Source organism: Durio zibethinus, chromosome 13 (genome assembly GCF_047325235.1).
Source record: "Durio zibethinus cultivar Kanyao isolate XHJ-2024 chromosome 13, ASM4732523v1, whole genome shotgun sequence".
In the NCBI taxonomy this organism is placed as follows: domain Eukaryota; kingdom Viridiplantae; phylum Streptophyta; class Magnoliopsida; order Malvales; family Malvaceae; genus Durio; species Durio zibethinus.
The window spans coordinates 2,371,211-2,386,318 of NC_143174.1; the positions used below are offsets into that span (position 1 = coordinate 2,371,211).

The 15,108-nt window shown below is 29.9% G+C and overlaps 2 protein-coding genes and 2 pseudogenes across 3 annotated transcripts; 1 reads left to right on the plus strand and 3 right to left on the minus strand.

The window, feature by feature from the left end:
• Positions 1-889: 889 nt before the first annotated feature.
• On the minus strand, positions 890-1,390 carry LOC111302674 (uncharacterized). Its single transcript, XM_022898469.2, has one exon. The coding sequence runs from the start codon at positions 1,350-1,352 to the stop codon at positions 1,062-1,064; it is 291 nt and encodes a 96-aa protein (XP_022754204.2). The 5' UTR covers positions 1,353-1,390; the 3' UTR covers positions 890-1,061.
• Positions 1,386-2,116, minus strand: LOC111302675 (uncharacterized; annotated as a pseudogene).
• A 1,280-nt stretch (positions 2,117-3,396) lies between these two features.
• Positions 3,397-4,204, minus strand: LOC111304357 (uncharacterized). Its single transcript, XM_022900904.2, has one exon. It carries the CDS (start codon positions 4,030-4,032, stop codon positions 3,658-3,660), a length of 375 nt encoding a protein of 124 aa, XP_022756639.1. The 5' UTR covers positions 4,033-4,204; the 3' UTR covers positions 3,397-3,657.
• Positions 4,205-8,591: 4,387 nt separating this feature from the next.
• Positions 8,592-13,482, plus strand: LOC111302676 (serine carboxypeptidase-like 51; annotated as a pseudogene). The gene is made up of 13 exons (XR_016327008.1): positions 8,592-8,777; positions 8,918-9,012; positions 9,199-9,307; positions 9,419-9,659; positions 9,884-9,927; positions 10,042-10,109; positions 10,218-10,323; positions 10,418-10,638; positions 10,716-10,752; positions 10,930-10,980; positions 11,377-11,429; positions 11,775-11,907; positions 13,091-13,482. The product of XR_016327008.1 is annotated as a serine carboxypeptidase-like 51 (transcript).
• The last annotated feature ends 1,626 nt before the right edge of the window (positions 13,483-15,108 follow it).

A 15,108-nucleotide genomic window follows, 5' to 3' on the forward strand; every position in this document is an offset into this window, starting at 1 on the left:
TGTATCCATTTTGTGAAGGTGATGAAGAATCCTGGCTTTACTGATATTTTGCATGACTGCTAGATTCACCATTGTCACTTTTTTTTGGCCCAAAGTGTGCTTCTGGTTTTGTTGATGACATTTTCATCTGGCAATCATTGTACAAAGTCCAAAAGATCACTCAACTTTGTTCTGATTTTTGGCTCAATACAAACCATGTGCATCAAAGTCCTTTCATGAGTTGTCGGTTTCAATCGGTGTTTTAAAGTGCCACCGCTTATGGTTTCGCCAAGCTAGTTATTTCCTCTTTCTCTAGTATAGAAGAAACTAAAATTAAGAATAATTAAAGTGGATAAGTTCAAAGATTTTGGTTTCTTTTTATTCTTCAAGATTCTCTAAAATGCAATGCAAAATCACTTTCTCCACTCGACGAGAGATATGGGATGGTGGATCTTCAGAGAAACGCCGAATATAGATAGAGAAAAAGCCCATGAGAAAGGAGAGCTTTGAGGAGAACAACTATGGTAAGAGGCATGGAGGAGTCAAAAGAAAAATTTTTATTTTTTTCTCACATGAAGTGAAATACAACAAAAAAGGCTGAATTTTGATATTATATATTTGTACATAGAAGTTTAAATATACTAAACAGGTGAAAAAGATGCTAAACTCAAAAAAGTTGGATGAAAAAAAAAAAAAAAGGCTCAAGTAGAACAAGGGTTATCTGCTTTGAATGGATGCTTAATTCACATGGTGGGTTACAATTTTGTATGTTTACTTATTATTATATAGTAATTAAAATTAATTAATGATCCCAAACTTGAGGATGAGAACAAAAAAAAAGGTGATGTGAGAAGGTAAGTGAAGTACTAGCAGAAAACATGTATCGGACAGCAGACAGCAGACGGCAAAACGAGAAACTGGGGGCTTCGTTAACCACACTGGCTGCAAACTTACAAATACAACCCCCTTTTAATTATAGTACAAAACAAAATGAAAAGAGGGGACAACAGGGAACATCAAACCTAAAATCTAGTAGCATCCTAGAGCACTAATTAGCCTGTTAATTACATTACAAAGTAACATCAAACTAATTTGAACTGTTTTTCAATGTAGGAAGCATAGTTAGTGACAGCTTTACTGCCTTCTGCAACAGCATCTTTTCCAAGCTCTCCTGGCAAAACCAATTTCACTGCTTCTTGAATCTCCCTTGAAGACAGTGTCCTTCTTTCGGTGTACTTGGAGAGCTTGGTTGCCTTACCTGCGAACATGTCATTCATCAAGCTGTTGATCACTGACATTGCCATTCCTAGATGAACCTGCTTTAGTACCCTGAACACGTATGTCATGTACATTGCCTCTCTTTCTCTTGCCATTTTTGTTGCTCATCTCTTTCCCTTCTCGGCTCCTCATCTTCTTCTCTCTCTCTTCTCCTTCTCGGGTCTTTTCCTTCTTTTGCTCAACTTTCTTTTCTCCTTCCCCGGTCTTTTGACTTCTTTTTCGTCTTCTTTCTTTAGTGGTGGCTCTTCTAGTTCCGAAGCCTTGGGGGCCCCATTGCTTTGTTCCCGATCTTCTAATGCTTTTGGGGCTTTATTGATTGGTTCTTTCAAAGCTTTGGAGGTTTCATTGCTAGGTTCTTCTTCCAAAAATTTGGAGGCCCCATTGCTTGGTTCTTTCGCAGGAATTTGCTGCTCTTTTGGTGCTTCATCTTTCCTTGGTTCTTCGGCAGGAGATTGCTCTATCTGCTGTTCTTTTTGCACTTTGTTTTTGCCTGGAGCTTCCACTGGAACTTGAACTGTCGGGGGTTCTTTTTGTGCTTCATCTTTGCTTAACCCTTCCACCGAAATTTCAGTGATTATCCTTTCTTTTTCCTCTGCTATGTCTTCAACAGGAACCGTTTCCAACTGGTTCTTGATCACCACTGTCTCCCTTTGGTTTCTGAACTGCAGCTACTTGAACAGTTTCCTGAAAATTTTTCTTCATTGAACTCACAACGACATTTGCTCGACGCTTGGGAGCCATTTTGTTGTCTGTTGTTATTTCCTTAATTTCCCCTCTAATATTCGATTCTTTTCACTTTTCCTCACATGTTGCAAATCCAATTCAAAAGTGAATAATTGATTAACATTGAAGATATATATAGCCAGTCTTAAACATGGCTAGACAGTGAAATGTTGGAGTGCAGGTGTCACTCTGTCAAATAGTTGCAGATATCAATAGCTACGTGGGGAGTAAAAGTGAAAACATTTTCCAAACTGAAATGTTCTAGTAGCGTTTAATCTTCAATTTTTGGGCAAAAGGAAGAAATCCAACTTTCAATTCAAGTTAAACTATATCTTTTCCTTTATAAGTTGAACTATTTTTGGTTCAAATATTTAGTGATCTTGATAAACACTAAAAATTTCCCCTGTAGACAGACGTTTCTGGTGCCATGCAGCTTTGGTTTCGAGCCCTTTGACGCTGTCGGTCATTAACTATAACAAGTCGGTTAATGGTGTTTAAGCCTTTATTAAGCTGAAGATTTGTTCTAACAATTTTGAAAGACATGTCCCAACTGAAAAATTAAAACAATTAATAATGCAATTTATTTGAATTTAATATTTAATTCAATTGATTTATTCGATTATTTTTAAAAATAATTTTTAAATTTTTTTATATGTAAAAAATATGCAAATTCTCCGATAACAGTCGCAACCCAAACTCCCCTCGATCGGCACAAATGAAAAAAATCCCTTAACAATAGAATCCTATGCCTTGAGTTTTTATGTTCCTAGGCACATATATCACAAACAGAGAGGACAAAGGAAAGATTGGGAGCTTTTAGAGGAAAATGGGTTTTGATTTTTGAGTATAAACTGGATAGGCATGGTTGGCATTGGCCCTAGAAATCGAACCCAAAGTCAGGGCCAGAGTTAATTTTTTTTCCTAGTGTCCCACTAACAGTCATGTCCTTTCTCAATTCTTTGAGCACCTTGACATTCACTACCACGTGCATGTTGTGTTTTGGATAAATTTTCTCATTTAATTTAATCCAAAATTCAATTTTTTTTAAAAGAAAGGGCACCAATTATAGGGATTGACAATATGTGATCATGGTTCCAATGAGAATTTTCTCATCACCTGCTTATAAATTGATTGGAGATAAGAATTGGACTCAAAGTTGTAGAGTTGAAACAGTTAAGGTAGCTTTCTCATCTCATTCTCTTTTCTTTCCCCACGTGAAAATTTGTCTCAAATTCTACTAATAATATATTATTTGACTACGGCCTCCTTAATTAGTAAAAATATATATAAAAAAATGTTTTTTCTTACATTTATCCCACCAAATACTATTTGTGAAATTTAAATGCAATAAAATGTAGCCATAAATGAATAAAGGATCAGAATTTTAGTAACTTGCAAAATAGTAAAATTTGCATATGAAAAAGAAACAAGCCACCTTGAATTATAATTACTTTTTTTCTAACATATTTCTAACAAATAGTATTCCAAATTGACAACAACCCTTTTTTTCCTGAGATAATTCAAGCTTAGCTTTGATCGTCCTATACATCGATCATACATGGAGAATGGTAAGACGAAGGAAATTTAATGTAGAAAATGAAGGGTAATTAGTAAGCAACTTGAAGAAAATTATGACAAGGAAAATTTACATAGTGAGATGAAGAGAGAATAATTTCATCAGGCACTCCTACATCTTCTCTTGACACTGCGAGACTCAACAGTAAATGGCTCAGAATTTGATCGAAAAAACGACTCTACCTCCTCACTTCTTGTAGTTTCAAAGAACTGCAACTCTGATAATTTTCTCTTGTGGAAATTCGCTCTCACTTTCTTTTTGGGTGTCGGTGGGCAGCTTTGAATGGTTGGTATCTTGTGATCACTGGAAGTTGGTGTTTTGCACTCTTCTTCTTCTTCTTCAACATCTTTCCCCGATGCCACACCTTCTTCAACATCCTTTTCAAGCCCTTCTTCTTCTTTTTCTTCTTCTTGTGGTTGTTGTTCAAGTTTGTTTAGAGTTTCTTGAAGAATATTTTCATGGTGATCCTTTGACATGGAGGTGAAAGTGAATATTTGCTATATAGAAGAGAGGAATTTTTGAAATTTGCAGCACTTTGTATTTGATTTTCTTTCTTATCTTTTTTGAAACAAAAACAATATTATATATTGTCTAATGCCTACTCAAATTTCGCACCTTCATTTCTTTCTATTTTTTTTCCCTTCTATATACCCTCTCTTCCACGTTACTTCTGCCTTTGGAATTCACCTCTTCCTTCATTTAGAAAAAAGGCTCTACTAATCACGACAAGGCAGTGAAATTCCACTGAAAATATGTTACTGCAAAGAAAGGAATCTCACAACATTAAATTCATATTCCAATTCACGTTTAATCATGTTACTTTACACAATTATTTTTTAAAAAATGATATTAAATTTGAGATTTAAATCCGAATATTTATAATTTCCTATTCTATTTTCAAATTACTATCTTTTTGTAAAAAAAAAATAAAAAAAATTCATAGTTCTTATCTAAACGGTTCAAATCTGAAAATGAATGGTTATAAATTGACATTAAGATTAGCCTATGACACTTGCCAGCTGCCATTCTAATTTCAATCTAGTTTCCTCTTTAGAGGATTAATATGTTGTACAGTTGATCACTATAATATACTTAATCAAGAAGATCTCTCTTGCACCACAATGAAGGAAGTCGATAGGTAAGTTTTTTTCCCAACTAGTTCAATAATTTAATTGGACAAGTACCTTTTGTACTATTTCATTATTATTATTATTATTTTCACATAAATATTATATCCAAAAATCGAATATTTTTTTAATCTTTTTCATTCGATATCAATTGATTTTAAACGTGATTAAATTTTACATTTCAATTTTGATAACATTCATGATATAAAATCTTAATATTAATTTTCACGTGAGAGTGAATGTTAAAGTATATAAATCTTAATTTAAATGTGAATTTAACAAATATTTATCTTTCTCTCCCTTCTCCTATTGTGTCAATGTACTTCTCCTTCAATAGCTTGTCTTCATATACAACTACGGGCATAGGATACCCTTTGGCATTTGGAAAATAATTCAAGTCTTGACAAAGACTTTGAAATCCCAACCACATTTTATTTATATAATTAATTTTTTATATTTAAAATTATCAAAATTTAAATATACTCAATGAAATTAAAAATTTAATATTTTATCAGTTGATCATGACCGTTCATAAAATTAATGAATAATATATATTTATCCATCTCTTTAATGGGAAATCCCTTGTTTTATTAATGGATTTTTATTTTTTTTTGGCTGATTGATGGCTGTAAAAACCAAAGAAAGAAATAATTTTAGATGATTAAAAACTAGATAGAGTCCTTTGAGAATGTGAGGGAATGTAGGGTGTGGATAATAGGGCAAAGCTACCCTAAGCAGTTTCCTTTTTCTCTTTTTTCTTAACATTTTTGTTGTCTTCTTTACACCTTTGGTTCTACCAAAATTTGAAGGATACCATAAATACATGGGGTACCATACAGATCAGTTGTTTGGATTGCAACCGGCAAAGTCCGGAAGCTCAGGCAATTGGTCCCAAAAGTAGATCAGTCGTTATATTTTAAAGCCTTTTATTTTATTCTTTTTTCTTATATTTGGCTTTTACTAATTTTGTATTCCCATCTATCAAAAGAATTATTTTTTCCGTCTCATTTTCTTTGTTCATTTTTTTTTAGAATGTCCCAAAATTATATCTTATTTTCTTTTCTAAATATTTAAAATTATTTTTTATTATTATTTTTTTACTTTTTGATATTTATTGTAGTTAATTATGTAGAAGGGGGTACCTTTCATTTGAGCTGTTGTTTAAAAGAATCATAGGACTTATGCAACTAAGAATGTCATGTACAAACAATTAAACACTGTTCTTAACAACATAAATTATATCGAAAAAATGACGGTTCCAGAATTTGCAGTCTGATAGTGCATCTAACCGTTTTGTGGCAGATCCACTGAGCAAAATATAGGATTGTTCCCCCCAGTAACTATTCCTTGTTTGTAAGCTACAGCTCTACTTACCTTGGTTGTTGGCTGCTGCCACCATGTGCACATTTATTACCTTATCTTGATATGGCTGGCTGCTGCCGCCATGTGCATATTTATTACTCTTATCTTGTTTTGCCAAGTGAAATAAATAAACAAGGATAATGTTATGAATATTTCATAAATTATTATAAAATATTTAATGTAAAATTTAAATTTAAAAAATTTTAATGTGATATTTTAATTATAAATATGATAATTAATATTATACTTATTTTTAATATAATTAATTTCAAATAATAATATATGATGGGTGAAAAATACTTCAAATACTATAATAATTAATAGATTAATAATTCAAGTATTGTATTAAATGTTTTTAAAATTTAGAATTACATTAAATATTTTATTATAGTTTAAAAATAATTTTTGACATTAATCTAATAAATAATTAAATAAATATCTGAATAAATAAGTAATTAATTAAATGTTTCAATTAAATAAATAATTTAAATATTTTTATTTTTATAACATGTTATTCACGTTTCATTAAAAATAATAAAATAAAAAATTTCATTATATAATTAAATTTTTTTTTAACCAAACATAAAAATATTAAATTTCAAATTAAACCAAACATAAGAATCATTTATTTCTAAAAATTTATCAAGCAAATTGATTAGGGAGAATCGCTTTCCAAATAAAATCTAACGTCCAATGAATCAAACATCCATCCTAAAAGTAATTAAAAACAAAATTACTGCAATATTTGGTTTGCAAATAACAAAGTTTGTATTCATTTATAATTATACATTAAAAGATTCCCTAGGTTTGCAAGTAACAAAATTACTGCAAAGATTAATTGTAATTAATCCTTGTTTTTATCTCAATGGCAGTGATGATTCACCGGAGCTGTAAAAAAAAAAAAGGGTCAAATCTGAGAGCAACTCGTCAAAACTCTCTGGCCAAAATTCCGTAGTTGACAGCTACATTAGGCAGTGTCAAATCCCAAAGTGGATCATAAAGAGATTAGACTACGTCGGATGAATCTATAAAGTACGGATACTGTTGAACTCTTCACGTATTCGTGTTGAATTCACGTCAAATATTTTTACGTTTGTGACACATTGTTATATGTATTGAATTTATTGTTATATATATTGAATTTGATTGGGTAGAATAAAAAAATAATTTTTATATAAATAATGATATTATATATTTTTTATTGTTATGTCTATTATCATTTTTTTTTCACAAAAATAAATTAAATGAATATTTTTTAAATATTAATTTAATATCTATCATATATTTTTAACTAATAATTATAATATATAAAAATATTTTTATTATTTCCTGCCGTATCCATATTCTTACTTTTTAAAAATTTTCATGTTACTATATTCATAATATATCACAGTTGCATTATGCGTCTGTAATTGCCACCTTTTCACCTATATAAAATAAAAAATCTCAAATTTCCAGTATTTTCTTGATTCTTGAACGAAACTCAATGAAGGAAAGAAGGGCCAATGCTTTCTTACATGTACCGGAATACCATTTTTGGTGCCTTTGATTTTCTTCCTTGTGATGAGTCATCATTCACAACCTCGTACAAGCTCTTCAATCAACAAATCTCGAATTTGATTAATGGTTATTCACTTATTTTTAATACTATTTTATTTCCTTTTCGTACTATAAAGAAATAAAACAATACCAATATTTTATTTCCTGCAGTTGAAACTAAAATTAAAATTTAAATCAATCAATCAATCAATACCAATATTTTATATTTAAATTTATTTTATTCGATAAAATAAATATAAATATAAAAATAAAACAAAATGAAAAACAAAAATGTCCAAATAAAAAAAAAGTAAAGAAAAAAATTAATTGACATGTGTCCAAAATTAAAAAAAAACCTAAAAAATATTTTTTCAAATCAACCCAATCAATTTATTTCATATTTTAACTAACCTTTTAATAATTTTTTATGTCTTAACTTAAGTGTTTTTGGATTTGAAGAATCTTACATTTAGAGATACCTTTAATATATTACCTTAATAATCTTTTAATCATTTTTTATGTCTTAATTTAAGTATCTTTGGATTTTAAGAATCTCACGTTTTGAAGTCATAGATAATAGACGAGCTGAATTAGGGTCGGAGTTGGGAGTGAAGTCACTGTCCATTTCATTATTGCACGACTGAGCTAACAGCTAGCATACGTTTCGAAAATAGGATTCCCTCTGTTTTATTATTATTATTTTTTGTTTATTATTAAATTTTAAGATGTTTCAAAATTATATTTTAATTTTATTTAATATTTAAAAATCTTATTTTTTATATTTAAAAATTATATTTAATTTTTTTTTTATTTTTTAATATTAAAAATCATAAAATTTTAATTTTAATATTAAATATAATAAAATTAATTTTTTGTTAATTTCGTAAAAATCAATAACATAAAATATCTGTCATGCCAATGGAATGAATTCTGTGACAAACAAACAAAATGGTCATAACCTATCACCTAGTGGGATAGTATATTATATATAGCCTGATTCTTTGCTTCAAAGTTGTGAACTGTGAAGTGGGTATCTGGAAACTTTTTTGCTTCTTTTGTTTTTCAAATGGAAAATTTTCATGTTCTTTTTCTCTCTGTTTTCTTCTCTTTTTCTTTGTTTCATGGAGGAATAGCCAGAGCTGTCAAATCCCAAGGTGGATCAGAAGAATGGGGTTATGTTCAAGTCAGACCAAGTAAGAAACCAATAGCTTCATAATGTGTACTGTTTTCTTTCATTTTGGTACTTTCTTGAATCCAAAAGTTTAATGTGAATGATTCTGATCTTGTGTTTTTTTTTTTTGGGGCGGGGGGTGTTTCTTGAGTTGGGTTATAGAAGCACACATGTTTTGGTGGCTTTACAGAAGTCCTTACAGAGTTGAACAACCTTCCAAGCCATGGCCAATCATTTTATGGCTACAGGGTGGACCTGTGAGTTTTCTTTATCACATGAAATGGGAAGAAAAACACTATAAAGTGAATTAATCAGAGAAGGAGAAAATAGTTTTGAATTTCTCTTTTTATGTTTCATTTGTAAAACTCAGATACCATCTGACTAGATTTCAGTTTTGCTACAATCCTATAATTGTTTGCATATTTGTTTTCTTCACAATATAGGGTTCCTCAGGAGTTGGAATTGGAAACTTTTGAGGAGATTGGTCCATTAGACACTTACATGAACCCAAGGAATTCCACTTGGTTAAAAAAAGCTGATCTTTTATTTGTGGTTAGTTAGCCATAATTCAATTCTCTGTTTTAATCTCAGTACCAAAAAAATGGGGATTAACTTTTTGAGTTTTAACTTTTAATGGAATTTAATGATTTTGATGTAATATAGGACAACCCAGTTGGCACAGGTTACAGCTTTGTGGAGGATCCAGTGTTGTTGGTGAAAACAGAAGATGAGGCAGCAACTGATTTAACAACTTTGTTGATGGAATTATTTAACAGCAACGAAAGCCTCCAAAAGAGTCCTCTGTTCATTTTTGCAGAGTCTTATGGAGGGAAATTTGGTGTCACTTCTGGAGTGTCAATTCTAAAAGCCATTGAAGCTGGAAAACTGAAGCTAAAACTTGGTGGTAAACAATTGTTTTTTGGTATTACTTTATCCAATTAATTGTCTTCAATAAGCTGAGGAAATACTTAACTTCGCATCTTCTGTTGAAACGAAAGACTGTTTTTGAATCCTCATCACTGGAATTAAGAGTCTGACACTACCAATAGATCACAAGACTATTGGCAAAACTGACTTTTCTACTATATGATGTGAAATTGAAGTTTTGAACTGAATTCTGATACGTAGGAGTCGCATTGGGAAATACTTGGATCTCACCAGAGGATTTTGTGGTAAGTAGCTTCATGTAAATTGTTAAATTCCAAGTGTATTTGACTTGGAATTTGCAGAATAGAATGTCTGCATTAGTATTATCTAAAGATTTTCTTTCAATCTGGATGATGCAGTTTTCTTGGGGGCCTCTTCTGAACGATGTTTCACGGATAGACAACAATGGTCTGGAAAAATCAAACAGGTCTAGATTTTCTTTTGCAAGAAACAAATGTTGATGAAACTGTTAGTAAGCAAATAATTAAATATGATGATAATATTTATCTGATGAAATTCCCATTTGGAAAATCAGTCTAGCTAAGAAGATTAGCCAGCAACTCAAAGATTGTCAATATGCTGAAGCAAAAAATACTTGGATTCAGCTCATGTCATTCATTGAAGCCAACAGCAATTCAGTGGTATGGTGTTTTTAACTTATTTTTATCTTCATTTTCGTGGCTTCAAATTTATTGTTTTTCTCATTATTCTGAGAGTTTTTGAGTAAATTTGCAGGACTTCTACAATTTCCTTAAGGATTCAGAACCAGAACATTTAACAGCTTCAGCTTTCGCCAATGGAATTTTTGCAGTTAACAGACACTAAAGATATCAGAAAAAATATTCAAGATACCTGAGTTCCTTGAGGGTTTTTCTAGGCCGTGATAGGCCTGATCTTGTTAGATTGATGAATGGTGTCATTAAGAAAAAGCTGAAGATCATCCCAGCTAATGTCTCGTAAGCTTTAAGTCCTCTTCTTTTCAACTACAATCTCTGCTAAAATTACTCTTAAAATTTTGATATGTGTTTAACAGATGGGGAGTTAATTCAGCTGATGTTTCCTCACATATGGTGAGTGAATTTATGAAGCCAAGAATTGCTGGGGTAAACTTAGAGTTCTGACTTTTTAACAAGTAGTCAAAATTGCTTGAAGAAAATGAATCCTGGAGAAAGATATCTAGAACCAGATTCCCCATTTCATTTCAATAATAATGATTCTCATGTGTTTGTTGGTTTATATGTTTTGAGGTTGATGAGCTCCTTTCTAAAGGAATCAATGTCACTGTATATAATGGGCAAGTAAGACTTCTCCCAAGCTGCCAGATGCTGTAAACAAATTTTTACACCCATTTTTTTTCATAAAAAGGAGGAAAGTAGAAATTAACACTTAGCTTAGTGATTCGTATAATCATTCTTAAATAATAACATTCAATAAATTTAAAATTCAAATCGTGACACTTATAATCTATTTGCTTATTCATTTCTTGTACTAAGACCAATATAAAAGCAATGATGATTCAAAAAATGGCCCACCTGGTGGCGAACTTGGATGCTATATTCTTAAACTGAGTCAAATGCCACCAAAATTATTCCTAACAGCTGAATTTGGGACAGCATTTTTACTTTTTTTTTTTTTGCTGGTGCAAACTTTGAAATTAATGATGATGATGCTATTGGATGGATGGTCCACTGCAGCTTGATGTGGCCTGTGCAACAAAGGGGGCTGAAGCGTGGGTTAGTAAGCTCAAGTAAGACTCATATTTTCCCTTCTATCTACGTCTTCTTGGCCCTTCAATTTGTGCCACATATCTATTTTTTGAAATCATGAGCCACATCCATATAAAAAAAAAAAAAAAGACCCTTTCATGCTTTTATCTGTTTGTTTCATTAATTACTTGTATTAACAAAATTTAAGCTCAGATGATGCTGACATTTACACTGGTACTGCTTACTCTTTTCTTGAGTTTAAAATGAAAAATCAATAACACCCACATATAAATAAAAAAAAAAATTGAGTTATATATTTGAGAAGAAATGAGGGGGTTTAATAAATGTGTGAATTGCCATTATATTTTCATTTTATGTATTTTCAGGTGGGAAGGACTCCAAGATTTTCTAAGCAAGGAAAGAACTCCTCTTTACTGCAAGGACGATGAAGCCACCAAAGGCTTCATCAGAACATACAAAAATCTGCAATTTTACTGGATTCTTGGGGCAGGTCACTTAGTAAGTCTAAAACTAAATCACCATCTTATCACAAACCCTTCATTTCGCCAACAGCTGCTGATATGTTAGTAGGATAGTGGACTTTTAATTAATTTAACAATAAAATTCAAATCTGAACAGTCGAATAAAAAAAAAAAGTCATCATTTCAGTCTAAAGAAATACTACGATCATCATCATCATCAACGGTATGATAATCAGAAAAAAAAAAATTTTTTTTACTATTTTTATATAAGAAAACAAATTAAGAAATGAATAAGCAACCAAATTATTATAATGATGCCTTTATGCAAATATTGAGGTTGTTGGTTGTGGGGGACAGTGTGCAAACCCACGTGACAATTTGCATTAAAATAATTAATGTTATAAATTATTTTTGGGTGCAAATATTATAAGTTGTCGGTTGTGGGGGACCGTGTGCAAACCCACGTGACAATTTGCTTTAAAATAATTAATGTTATAAATGATTTTTAAATTATAATAAAATATTTAAAATTTAAAAATTTTTAATATGATATTTAAATTATAAAATTATTAATTAATATGACATTTATTTATAATATGATTAATTTTAAATGATAAATATATAATAGTTAAATAATTTTTTAAATATTATATTAATAATAATTTATAATTTAAATATCATATTAAAAATTTTAAATTTTAAATATTAATTAAAAATTTATTAATAATATTATCCCTTAAAAAAATTATCTACACATGCTTTCTGAGTTGTCTGACTCTATATTTAGAAACTAAAACATATGCTTTGGTATTGATTTTAGACATATTTTGACTATATATCTTAATCACAAGTGGAAATGAAATTATTGCATTTCTTTTTGGTACAAATCTTTACAGCTGCTGTAATATCAAGTAGGGCATATAAATGAATGGTGTAAATTTATGAAAGACTAAGCACTGGACACTGTTAGGCAAGCATAAAGTCCTACGTATCTTGACAATTGATGTGAGATGTAAGATCCATCTATGGCTGTCGGTTCTCATAAAAGATACCCACCAAAAAAAAAAAAAAAAAAACAAGAAAGAAAAGAAAATGCATACATTTCTGTCTTTCAGAATTTTCTTTCCTAAGTTTTATTTACATTTTAATGTAGTAAAAAAGGGTGCAAAAAATTTTTATATAAAAGTTGAAATTATTTTATAACTATGATTTGCATGCAGGTACCTATTGGGCAGCCCTGTGTAGCATTAAACATGGCTGGTGCAATCACACAGTCGCCAGCTGCTGAAGATTTTTAAGATGGAGAGGAATGCTAGGGGCAGTCGCCCCTAACCCACTTTCTAAAGAGCCACGCTATCCACTATCAACTATTTTAATTTGTAGACAGACAACTACTTATAATAAGTGATTTTATTATTTTAGAATATTTGGTTTTACTAGAGTACTTTTGCCTTTTATCTGTTCTTATTCTTCTTGACTTTATTATATGTTGGGATTGGAAACTAGAATTCCGATCCACCATTAATGGAGTTCTTTCGATCTTCCTCCAAGATCCACTCTTTAAATCACTCGTTTAACTTGTTAATGTTCATTATTCAAGATCTTTCTTAAACTTGCCCTTATTCGAGCTCTTTATGTTTTTTAGCCTAAACAAACCCTTGAACTATAGTAATTTATAAATGGTTTTTTTTTTTTTAATTCTCCTATTCTTTTGGCTTCTCATTTAACTTTTTATTATTTTTTAATTCTCTTTTTTTTTTTTTAATTTGTAGAAGAAAAAGACAGTTCTTTTTTTTTTTTTTTAAATAAATAAAATTGATATGGCTACTTATCACTTTAGAAAATATTATGTCTAGTTAGGCAAAAAAATAAAAAAAAAGATTTGTAGATTCAATAAATTTGGTTTATTTCTCTAAACTCTGATACAATATATCTCTTTAAACATATATTTGACGAAACATTAATGCTCCATATATTTTAGATTTATAAAAAACTGAGATAGAATTGATTGAATATATTTTAGATTTATAGAAAAAAATTTAAATTATTGTTTTATTTGGAAATTGAGATAAAATTTAAAAAGAAAAAAAATATTGTAAAGAAGAGAGATAATAAAGGTAATTTAGTCTTTCTAAAAAATGTTTTAAATGAAGAAGCAAAGTTAGATGAAAATATTATTTTTGATAAAAATAAGTGATAAAAAAAATTTTAAATTACAACTTAACATAATTTTTTTTATACAGCCGATATTAAAATTATGAGGTATAAAACGTTGTTTTTGTATGAAGAAGCAGAGTTAGGCTGTGAACTAATCAGTTTTCGTATGAAAAAAGGCAGATCAGCCTTCGCTCTTTCAATAAAAAAAGCAAGATGAAATTTTACCAGGTGACGGACTGACAGGTTTTTAAGCTTAAAACTTGGATGACGTATAGCTATAGCTGTTGAAGTGTTCAAGAGTTGCGATAAAAATGACTGCCCCTAGCATTTCTCTTATTATTATCACATTCACAACACAGGAAGGAAAGGAGAAAGAATACAAATAAATGATGGGTTTATTTGATCATTGCAAATGAAATAGAAAAAAGGAAAAATTATTGTTGCTTTGATTAATTTAATTGTGAAAAAAGTCTGCAAATGCCTTTTTCTTCACAGCAGGAAAAGAAAACAAACAAAATAATTATATGTTTAATTACTCATTAATTTAGCTTATATTTAAATGCATCTTCTGTCACGGTTTATAGATTGGTAAATTTTATATAAGCAAAAAACAAAAAGAGTAGTTTTTTACTTTTTGATCTAATGACTAAAAAGATTTTATGAAAATATAAAGATCTTGGTTTTGAATCAAAATCTCTTTTTTTTGTAAGGATTATGCTCGAAACTAAAAAAAAAAAATGAAGAGAGTAGGAATAGAAATATTAAGTAAAAATAAAAATTTATAGGCTAAGAATAAGATAGGTTGGATTGCACATGGACCACCATTTCAAAACTTCAAATACTATAATATATGAGTGTGTCTCCATGTAAAATTCTCTCTAATTTTATCTCTTTTTCACTTTTTTTTTTTTTTTTTGATTTAAGGGCTTAGTTCGCATAAGTTGATAACTGTTACTCTTGTTCTCTTCTCCTCTTTTCTCGTGAATTTAAAACAGGGAATTTGAATTAAATTTGTTATATAAATTGTGAAAATGATATGCATTATTATATATAAATTAAATGACGTCCAATACACATCTTT

Excerpts from the sequence above, each read along its gene's own strand:
- LOC111302674 (XM_022898469.2), bottom strand. The coding sequence starts at position 1,352 with ATGGCAAGAGAAAGAGAGGCAATGTACATGACATACGTGTTCAGGGTA.
- LOC111304357 (XM_022900904.2), bottom strand. The coding sequence starts at position 4,032 with ATGTCAAAGGATCACCATGAAAATATTCTTCAAGAAACTCTAAACAAA.